Here is a 12,061-nt window from a genome sequence, read left to right on the forward strand (position 1 = left end):
TCACTAACTTCAAGGACTTTACTTTCAGTTTTTTTGAAATCTTTTATATATATCCATATATAAATCCATTTATATATATAAATCCATTTATATATATAAATCCATATATTTATATATATCCATATATACAATTCCTTACTTTTTATAACAAACGTATTGTCTTTAATTGAATAATTTGCCCTACTTTGTTCCGCTATGTTATAATTAAAAATTAAGTAAATATAACCAGTGTGGTACGCAAGGTGGTGTTCCGGGTTTTAACCCCCTCCTTGATTCTAAGATATGCAAAAATAAACATTTATCACTCAAAGATATGAATACAAACCCCCGAAACGATATGAGCTTTGAAGTTTTAACTCCTCCCTCACCATGACAAAATTCTGCGTGCGCTACCGAATGTATCAACGCATACAATACTTGTGTCCTTAAAAAAACAATATCTTTGAATACAAAACGTTAAACAGAATAAAGCCGGCAGAAAAAACAATGCCAAAATCGATGGATGGATAGAATAACCATAGAATTAGAAAAATGAAGAAACAAGGGTATAATCAGTGGTGGCTCTTGAGGGGCTACAATAAAGATAGCAAACTTTATAATTAAAGGTACACACGAGACATGACAGGGGGGTTTGTCAATGTTTTTGAGAATGAGCGAGAACTATACAGGAAGAAAAGTAATAATGATGATAAGTAATGATGATAATCAAGAAAGAAGATCATTAATGAAGATCATTAATCATTAAGAAAGAAAGTAATAATGATTATCAAGAAAGAAGAAAAAGAGTGAGATATATGGAGTGGAAGAAATAGATCGATAACGAATTCTCACAAATAATATCGATGCGGAATGGGTTTAAAAAAAAACTGACCTGGAGAAGGATTACTAGAAGCAACAGCCCTATGTGAAAAATGGGATTATATGGGAACAAAGCTTCATAAATGAATAACATTTAGGAACTATTCTTGACATGATACTTAGAAATTAAGTATCGGTCTTGAATTGAGAATTTCCCAAATCATATTAGACAATAATCTACTGACTAGGTTACTCGATAAGACACCACTGAGTGTAACGTTATTTCAGTATGTTTGTTCGATTATGCAGTGACGAACAGGATGTCACAAATTGAAAGCTGAGAGTATCGATCACTGTTATTTCTGTTATTACTCTGGTCAATCTGACTTACATAAGAACTTTCTGTTTGAAAAGCATTTACATAACCTCCTACAACAAGCCAGAATAGATTGCCTTTTCACGTTAAGTACGAAAATACTCTTATTTTTCTTTATTTCTACAGCAGTCGACTAACAGCTAAACACATACACCCACATAGGCTATTAATACAACCAGTTTCAGCAAGAAACGTCCAGAACTTAAGAAATGTCCAGAACTAACTTCGTTTGACGTCATTTTCAGCTTGTAACCAAAATGGATTGGTATATGAAAATTAACCGTTCTTTGTAAGTCACTGAAGTGTAAATTTTGAATTTAGAATACAACATGCGAAATGAAATCACGAGTAACGCACTAAACTATATATATATATATATATATATATATATATATATATATATATATATATATATATATATATATATATATATATATATATAATGCTGACCAAGTTTTCTTTCGAATTCAAATGAAATATGCAAGACATGATAACACAAACAGTCTGTGGCTGAATATAACCCGATTTTCAAATGCCTTGCATCTGTCTAAACTTAGTTTTAACATACAGCTCCCACTCGGCAAGTGCGATATTAGAGTTCGAGTCCCTTACTAGTCCAATGTTCCATTTTTCTATGTTAAATGGTTTAAAGAAACAGACTGCAGTGTTCCTTCCGATAAACCTAATGGGCCATATGCAGAGTCGTTCTGATGCGTGATTAGTGGTATATTAAAGAGTTGGACTAACATATGTTTCGTGCAGTAGTCAGGCCTTTAGTATGACGCTAATCATGATGTCAAAATGACTCTGCATAAGGCCCAATATGTTTCTCTTCGTTAGTATAGGAGGGCACGGTTGTCTCAGTGGTAGAGCGCTTAGTGCCGATGTGCGGAGCCCTTGGTTCGATCCCCGTCGAAGTAAGTTCGTCGTGGTCAACATCGTGTCTGTAGGTTTCTTCGGTGTACTCGCGTTTCCTCCTATACTCTCATTCCATCAATCCTTCTATCATTCACTTTCTTCTATCATCCGTCTCCCTTAGCCTAAAGGGCATAATCTTGGATCGTGAAAGTGAAAGGAAGATTCTTTTCGCTGGTCTCGTGCGAGTCTTTGATGCATGAGATCTTGGGTTCGATTTATGAATGGAGAGCACTTCTAGTGACTGAGATCAAACTTCAAACCATATGTATCGTCCTATATAACCTCACAGCTGACAAAGGAGGTAAATACAAACCAATAAGTAAATGCAATAGTCTGACTACAAGCTGAAATATTGATAAATTAATAACGAGCAGTCCCATTGTTCCGATATGGTGGCAGAAATACGCGTACATTTCATACTTCTAAACAATAAACTTTACATTACATTGTGGTATAGAAGCTCCAGGTATTTCGAAGCTTTACCAAAAAACTTTTTGTTCAAGACTTATCAAAACTGCTACCTTAGTTCTTTTTCAAATCACTCAATTATATTTCTTGTAATTCGGATATTTGTGACTTACATTCAAGGTTAACACTAATAAATCTGTATTAAGACATAAAGTATACTAATATCATCTTCGTTTTGAAGCAATTTTCTGTAAGTAATTAAAACAATTCAACGTACTTTTCCTCCAGCTGATTAGTTACAGTGAGAAAATTCTTACTATAAACATGTTAGTACAACTTTTGTTGGTATTATTATTAATCCTCAGTATAAAAATAGTTGTTTACACGATGTGTTGATTACTTTTAGCAGAAGTGAGAAATACCTATCGTGCACGAAATTTCAGTTTTCACTTTCTAGTATATTCAGTCTTATATTCAGATAAGCAATAGTGAAAATTCCACAAAAATGCATGTCTGCAACTACAAACAATTAACCGTGTTAAATGTAATGCAACTGTAATTGTTATTCAATCTAAACTCCCTTTTATTTATTATAAAATTTCCAATTTTGTAAAATCTAACAAAAATCTACATTTTCAAATAGTTTTTGTTTCTTTTATTGTTTTTAATATTGCAATTATGACTTCTTTTCAAAAAGTGGCTACTGAGTGACTCAGGACTGGATCTCTTATATACGTTCATTTCATATCTCACAAAAAAAGAAAGAAAAAGAAAAAGAAAAAAGAGATCCCTTACAATTAAGATATTGCTTTAGTTCGGCTTAAAGTGGATAGATACGCATCACGAAATGGGTTTCTGGAGTCTTTTTTTACTTATTTTTTTTAATGAAATACTATGTGATTCTTTCTGGAATAATATTTTAGTATTATAAGAACAGGGACAGAATGCTTCGTAGCATAGTCTCTGTAACTAATAGCAGGATCTAATATAATTTACGGCAATATATTGACGAATCACTGTTTTCATACAAGCTAGGGATAGTTAAGTCAGACAAGCTCCTCCCTGCCTACGCCACTTGTTACATCTACTATTATCTTACCATTTATTTTATAACACTTGTACAATTTAATGTATATTTACAATCTTTTGAAACTACTAAGATATGCTAAAATTTCACTTATTATATTTAAAAAAGATGAAGGTTTATCACTTACCTTTGTTTTCGTTCAAGTTTTCCATCCTTATTCCTGAACAAAACAAAAGGCAGCCTGTTGGAAACCACAATGAGAGGGGAGTCCAATTGCCTTTTAAGAACCATTTTGCATGCCAGCGCAATGTCTACGTCTTCAATAGTTCAGGTACAAAGTTAATATATACGTGTGTGTGTGCTAGTATAGTGACAATAAACTGGAGATGAGTTCAAAGAAATATCTGAAAAGAACGGGAAGAAAAAAATCAGTGAAATTTGTTGACACCAGCAATTTTGCAGGAAATCAGAAACTGCTAACCACTGTCATTCTTTTACTTATTATTATTACTATTATTTTCAGACAGATAAAGTTGACTGATCGTAGAAATGATTACGAAGGTCTTTTCTCTGTTTTTTTTTTTTAATTTTAGTTAATATGTGCAACTCTATTGTTCAAGTAAACATGGCGAACACATAAATTGTGAAAGATTGGTTTCAAGATAGGAAACAAGATTATTTCTTACAAACTGGATTTATATAAGCTGCGCCAGCTTTTTTAATAGCAAACGAGACTTTCATAATTTATAGAAGTATTTATTTACATATTTGTTGCTGTTGTTGTTGTAGAAGAACCCTTTTCAGCACTGTTGGTATATAAGACGTGGACCTATAGTTAAGGTAGAATCTCGTAATATGTTCAAACTTGAATACTCTTCTACCGGGAATCGGACCTAGGAGTAATAGCAGGAAAAGTACTTACTAGAACAACAGGGAGGGCTTATTATTTAAATATTCGTTAAGAATGCTAAAGTAATAACCTTAAAGTTTAGCAACTCAGGTAGTTACATTTTTTTAGGAAACTTGTACGATGTCCTGAAGAGTTTAAAGCAACTAGTTTGCAATCTTTAATTACGGAATGTCAGGTCAGCACATCGTAAATGAATCATTGTTGTTACTTGTTTCCTCGTTTGGGGTATCCTACCACTTTTCCTTTCTGTACTCTCTTCTGTAACCTCTTTATATCAATTAATTCCTCGATTCTCCTCACGACGCTGGGTGAAAGGCACACTGCCTTTCTTCAGTGGTGACTCATCGAAGTCCTATCAAAACTCGACTTTATTTGACTTCAGTTATCTTAACAGGAACTGGAAAATCAATGCGGCTAGGATATGTAACGAGAGACCTGCTAATGGGGGGTGGAGGGGAGGAGAAAACGCTAAACGAGCTTCTAAAACACTAAAATGAATTTTCTGACTATAATGCGAAATAGTCATAAATAATGAAAGAGAATCTTTAGTCTAATTTTTCATTAATATTGTTTCAAATAATTTATTTACTAATATAACTTCTAATATAACTGCAAAACATTTCATATTGGACGCAACAATTTTAGCGTGGGGGACCCGGATTCGATTCTCGGCGGGCGCCCATGTACTTCGGATTCCAACGTTAATCAGTAGGTTCACGTCTCATATAGCCTCGCTGCTGATCTTAAAATCAATTCAACTCAACAGGAACGCAACAAGTAAACCAGGGGGCATCATTTGGGGAGGGCACAGGGCTATTGCCCCCCCGAGTTTGACAAACATGCTTTTTATTAAATTGTATAATAATATACTAATAAAAAACGTGAAACTCTTATGTTGGTGGACAATCTCCTCCCCTTCGTGACAAAACCTGAAGTGGCGCTAATGAACGAAACTGGGTTAGAAATAGCATTTTCGGAATTACTCATAAACTAGTTTATATATATATATATATATATATATATATATATATATATATATATATATATATATATATATATATATATATATATATATATATATATATATATCGGTAATAGTAGCTAGACTATATAGAAAGTATGAGTTTTTAAGTTTTGGTAAACAGGACTTTGTGATACAATGACATGAAGGCCAGAGGCGGATTTAGAACATAAAAACTGGGGGCAGCCAGAACCCAGACTATGATAGGTATATTATGAGTTTATTCTAAACTTTCAAAAAGTATATAAATAATAGTTTAAATTATTTTTGTTGCTAAAAAAACTGGGTGGAGGCTAGGCTAAACCCACCACTGATGCAGGCACTTGGCAAATTCGGAATGAGTTTTACGTCCCACGATTATGCCATTGGGCTAACTAAAGGAGACGGTGATGATTAGAAATGAATGAAATGGCGGAATAAAGAAAGTGGGAGGAAACGAGAGAATCTCGAGTCTGGCTGCAAATTACTTAGTAGCATCATTGCTTCAAAATGCTTCTACATGATTGTGCTTATATCAGTGAAGTAAGAAATGCGTTACTGAAGAAATGAAATGGGTCCTCTTATCTGCAGTCAATTTCCTCGCTAGCAACAGCTTTCAAAAAAATAAATAAATAAATAAAGTGAGATGTAAATACAAAGCAATGCTATACATGCATACCGTTAAGAAGATACGAGTCGTACGATCGCTCATAATAATTAGTAAAAAGATTGAAAAGACTAACTTCGATTCCCACGCTTGAAAAGCTGTATCGTTAAAATAGTGCCAACAATACTTACTTGTTTTTTCAGCCATATTAACTACTACGGCATTACAACTGTGATATATTGTGGAATATATAATATATATACAAGCTAATATTTGTCAACACGTTTTTGATATAGTATGCCGATGATAACCCTCTAATATGTAAGTATGATATCGTAATTACGATTTCCTGACCGTTTCTCAGTCTATCCCAGCAATTATTGGAATGGCACGCGCTATGCGTATTAGTTCCTTCTCGCATTTATTAAAATCACGCATCGGGGCGCGGTGGCTCAATGCTAGAGCGTTCACCTCCGGTGCTTGGGGTCCCTGGTTCGATCCCAGCTCGCGCCGTGTGGACTTCGTGGTGAACAAACTCCGTGCTCGTGGGTTTCCTCGGGGTTCTCCCGTTTCCTCCCACTTTCTTCATTCCACCATTTCGTTCATTTTTCATCATTACCGTCTCCTTTAGCCGAGCCGGCATAACCGCGGGACGTAAAACTTAAGGATTTCATTTCATTTTTAAAAGGGGGGCGCGGTGGCTCAGTGGTAGAGCGTTCACCTCTGGTGCTTGGGGTCCCGGGTTCGATCCCAGCCCCCGCCAAGTGAACTTTGTGGTGGACAAACATCGTGCTCGTGGGTTTTCTCGGGGTTCTCCCGTTTCCTCCGACTTAATTCATTCCACCATTTCACTCATCTCTCATTATCACCGTCTCCTTTAGCCTAACCGGCATAACCGTGGGACGTAAACTCAACGATTTCATTTCATTTATTTCATTTTTAAAATCACGCAGTAGGATCTATATAAAATTGACTGTTTAGTACGTCCGTCAGCCCACACGGTTAACTCTTGAGTCAAAGCGAATTTTTAAATTATGTTTTCAATTCAATAGATAGTGATTATCTCAGCTGAATTCGTTAACGGAGAATACTTATTAATACCTTTACCGGTAATGGTGACCCTAACGTACTATACAGTTTAACATCCATTGCATTACCTAGCTTCTATGTAACACGTATAGCACCAATGCATTGTTAGTTGCCTATGATACAAGGATATATGGCTATTCTTACTGCAAAAAGTTCATTGCACCTTAGTTTCGCGTGACTAAGAATAGTTATTCAGTGCACAATGTGGAAAACCAAGGACTTTGTGTGAGGTTACAATGATGCTATAATCAAATAAATGTCACAATGACAATCATCGGAATTTTCCGAGGTAACTTACGACTTTTTCTTTCTTCGTGTCTCATATTTTATTCTCTTAACTTATATGTAATGTTTATTTATCTTGAAAGTTCATTTGGAATAAATGAGAAGGAAAATGGATTAATCTAGATATTTTAGATAATACAAATATAGCAGTTGTAATAAATCACCAAGAATGAACATATAATCTCCTAATAATATATAAATCCCCCCCCCCCCGATTGCATTAGTTGCAATCAATCGTAGCTGACTATTGTAGTGCAAGTCAACACGAAAATTAGTAGCAATTTTGCTTCATTTGGACAAAAAATCACGTTGATGCAAGAGCACCGATCCTGGGAGGCCAGGGCCCCCCAATGCTCATGTGAGCCTCCCGCATTGTATGTATGAATATACAATATTTGACATAATTTGAGTTCAATTTGTCTTAAAATCCTCATATATGCCTTCTGCAACCAAACACATATCTGAATGCCCTCTCTCTCCCAAAGTTACAGATAAATCGGCGCCCATGCGTTGATGCAGTTTAGTAAATACAATACTTCAAAAGTTACATACTGATTTTTTAAAAGAAGTAGTATGTCAGTGGCGTACGCAGAAGTTCTTCAAGGAAGAGGTTTATACTCCTATGCGCACATAATCTTAGGAGTTTGTATACATATCTGAATATGGTTAATATTTATTTTTGCATAATATCTTGCTCTACGGGGGATTAAAAGCCCCAACCTCTCCTGCATACGCCACTGAAGTGTGTCACTGTTAGAAGTATGTGTGTCACCGTTAGAAGACGAACACGAACAGATATAACATTTACTTAACAGTGAATTTATCTACGTATACTGCATAAATAAATAAATGAATAAACTTGATTTAGCAGATAAAAGTTATCTATTATTATTGGGAACGAACGATATACCTTTTATGCGCTCTAGAAATTAGTTTCCCTCTGTTCTCTTGGTCTACAGGGGGTCCTGGGTGTTTGGACCCTTTGAAATTCCGATTTTTGTTTCTAAATTTAGTTTAATTTTAGGGGCGATTTTACAAATTTTATTACAATTTAATCTTGGACAATATTTCAGTTCAAGGTAAGTTCAAGAGTTTATGTTAATTTTGGGCTATATCTCATTCACGATATTATCATAATGAAGCCCATGATGAAGGTATACTTCAGCATCAGGTTCACATTAATATGTGTGTGTGTGGTTCTCGTATAAGATAAACTTTTCGGTTTTAAAAAAAGGAAAAATATTTTTTCTCGAAAACTACGCATAAGGTTTTGTACTCAACCATACATTTTATTCAGCTTAATGGAATTTTATCAATTAGTATGTGTGTTATATTATAGTTCCTTTGCAAGCCTACCGTGAAAATTTTAGGAGGGGCAGTGGAAATTTAGGGGGACCCGGCCCACCTTAGCTCCCCGTGGATACGGGCCTGGTGTTAGGTTTGAACATATTTTTTAAATATTAAATACTAATAAAATTGTAGAAGTTTTCCAAGATGCATATGAGATTAGTAAGAAGCATGGAAAATGTTACACTATTTTAATGGACTAATAAAACCGTCCTTTTTTTCACTTCTGATGATAAATACAGGACTATTAACAGGACACAATGTTTTTAATAATTGTCATGGCAATCTTATTGACGATATACATATATTTACAAGACAAGAAAATATATGTTTAATATTTAATTTGTAAGTGTAAAATATGAAGAACATATAATTTGTTACACTGTATTGCGGCTAGAGATATTTATGTTTATTATCGTACAAATTTCACAAATTATTCGACGATATACTTATTAAAATAATATCGGAAGATATAAATGTATAGTTTTAATAACATTCATATAGCAGATCTTTTGCAATTTATTATTGATAAAAATAAATAAATAAACTGTTATGCCACAAAAAAAAAAGTAATTGCAAATCTAATCATATGCAGAAATTTACATTATATTAAAACTTGTAAAAAAAAAAAAATACCTCTAAAATGGACTCAATTTACAGAAAACTCGGTATTTCGGGGGATCCAGACCCCCAGCACTCACCCTTGTGCACGTCCCTTTACGTTATAGTAGAAGCAATATACAACAACACAGCCGTTTCGTATTGTATAGAGTTTTAGAGTAAACTTAGATTTTTAAAAAAAACTATGAAAAATGATATTTTTGAACTACAAAATCCCGAATTGTGAACGGAAATTTTAAAAATTACGCTGCACGAATTGTTGCAAATGAGAAATGCACATAATGAAATCAGCGTAATTATTTCTTAAAATTTGATATTTTAATTAAGCTTTTTAATATTTCCAAAACAAACAAGGCCACTAACCTTTCGAAGATTGAGCGAAAAATATATATACAATATTCAGATTTTGCACATACACAACACTTCAGAAGAAAACAATAGTCCTACAAAAGTTACTTGACCACAAGTAAATGATCACTTTTGTAATAAAATAATAGTTCCTAGTTTCCATCAACACTTTCACAAGCACCTTCCAGTAACAGACTGAAAGAACACCATGGAACAGCGTTGTATATATACACTTGCACGTGTTGATTGTTGGCAGGATTCGCCCGGCAGCGCGGAGAGCTGATATAGAAGTTTCTCGGCTCTCATGCACAGTTCACGTGACTCACGATTGGCAGAATCAGAGAGAAAAAAAAAGCAGTCGTTCGCGTTCCCGAGTGCGAGGAAGCGCGCGGCTGATGATCGTATAGAAGTCGCGCGTGGGATTTGTATTGTTGAAAATTACCTGTGATGATACTGCTGGCAATGTCATAGAGTACATTGGTAAAACTTGTAAGTTATTGATGAACGAGTTTTTCCTGATTAGAAAAGCGACTGATTGTATTGCTGGTTGATAAAATATAATACAGCAAAAACTGCCTATTACGGAGCACTGCGTTTCGGTAGTTCCTTTCTTATGAAAAGGATGACTATGTAATTTAAGGAAAATACAATGGCAAATTTGATATAAGCACACACAATTGAAAACCACAGTTGGATTAATGTGTGAGGATTTCCCCGTCTGAAATTTAACTGAAGGCTTCTGATTTGACTGATTTGATTGATTTGATTCTCTTTCTTTCTTTTTTTAAAATTTTAATCTGAGATGTTTCATCAGTACTATTCCCCTCTTTGGATAATTATATCACAAATAAAATGATGGTAAAAAGTATCACATAAATATATCTTAATGAATTGTAAGTAGGCAATTAATGTGTATGACGATAGAATAGTTGGGATCCCTCCTTAAGAATCGTTAGTGTTTTTTTATTTATTTTTTTAATAGCGTTAAATTTTCCTTTACAGTATGTATATGATAAAGCAGTTGATTATTTGATATGTATTTCTCTTTAATTAATTAGATTCTTATTGGTTTTGAAAAATATTTGAGGAAATAACACCCATATCCAGAGGGTCTAGGGGGGCCGAGCTCCCCTAAATTTTTGCTGGCCCCCCTAAAATTTTCACGGTAGGCTTGCAAATTAACTATAATATGGTTGGATCGCCCTTCTACATTTTTGGGCTGGCTACGGGCCTATATATAATTATAACATGGGAGTGAATACCAAATTTGAGTGCAACTTCGTTCAATTCACTAAAAAGGTTTCAAACATGATTATTAATGACTAATTTAAATTATAATTTGATAGATATGAATGATTGCATGTGCACAAAAAATATATACTGTTTTAAATGATCTAAAGGAGAAACACCGAAACATGCTGTAATTATACACACACCACGCAACTTAACGGAACAATATAGACTACGGTACGATAATTCCCAAATGTATAATTGTGTTCATTTTTTTCTACGATTTTAGTTACATAATTCAATCACATTGATAAGGTTTACAAATTAATCTTCCTTGGGTTACTTCTTTCTAAATGAAATTTCTGGTTTTACGTCCCACGATTATGCGCCAAAGCTAAGGGAGACGGTGATGATGAGACTGAACGAAATAGTAGAATGAAGAAAGTAGGAGCAAACGGGAGAACCCCGACTAAACCCACATATACACGGTGTTTGACCACCACAAAATCTACTTGGCGAGAGTTGGGATCGAACCATCGAATTAGACTCCACGCACCAGAAGTCAGCGCTCTATCACTGAGCTACCACGGCCCATTACTTCATACATAGGCTTACTGTATATCCTTTTCCTAGAAGATTTCATTATAGCCGAATCCCGTACTGCATTGCTGCCCTTAACAATTTGTTGTACTAAAATAACCTATGGCAATTGCAGATTGCCTTTCAATAACAAATATTGATTTGTAGGGACTCTGGCTACTTTCTGTACTAGCTGATCAAATTATGTAACACTATAAGTATTTTATTGAAGGAATCTAATATTTAATTATATCCAGAGTAATTACAATATATGTGTATTACGATATGTATTTATTTTTTTTTTTTTACATTTTTATTTATTTTTTTCAAGCTTCTGACTGATTGATCTTAGTTTAGCTTTCCTTTTTTTGAAACGAGATTTAAAATCTGAACCCAACTTAAAATTTTATCCAAGGCAACATATTTATATCATAAAGGAATACAGTAGACATCTTTGTTATAATTAGAAGATATGGAATTTACAGGTAATTTACTATTATTATTAAATGCTTGTAAAT

The 12,061-nt window shown here is 34.1% G+C and overlaps 1 protein-coding gene across 2 annotated transcripts in view; it reads right to left on the reverse strand.

Moving 5' to 3' along the window:
• The window catches only part of LOC145668624 (uncharacterized), a 45,991-nt gene that overhangs the window by 12,013 nt on the left and 21,917 nt on the right, over window positions 1–12,061 (reverse strand). Inside the window, exons 1-2 of one of the 2 annotated variants that reach the window (XM_081736667.1) lie at window positions 9,750–9,933; window positions 3,715–3,931 (exon numbers count right to left, since the gene is read on the reverse strand). In XM_081736667.1, the coding sequence (XP_081592793.1) occupies window positions 3,715–3,818 (104 nt within the window). In that variant the 5' untranslated portion in view covers window positions 3,819–3,931; window positions 9,750–9,933. Of the gene's footprint in view, window positions 1–3,714; window positions 3,932–9,749; window positions 9,934–12,061 lie in introns of those variants that run through there. The other variant, XM_081736666.1, reaches the window with a different exon arrangement.

Source organism: Thermobia domestica, chromosome 13, assembly GCF_964235325.1.
Source record: "Thermobia domestica chromosome 13, izTheDome1.hap1.1, whole genome shotgun sequence".
NCBI lineage: Eukaryota > Metazoa > Arthropoda > Insecta > Zygentoma > Lepismatidae > Thermobia > Thermobia domestica.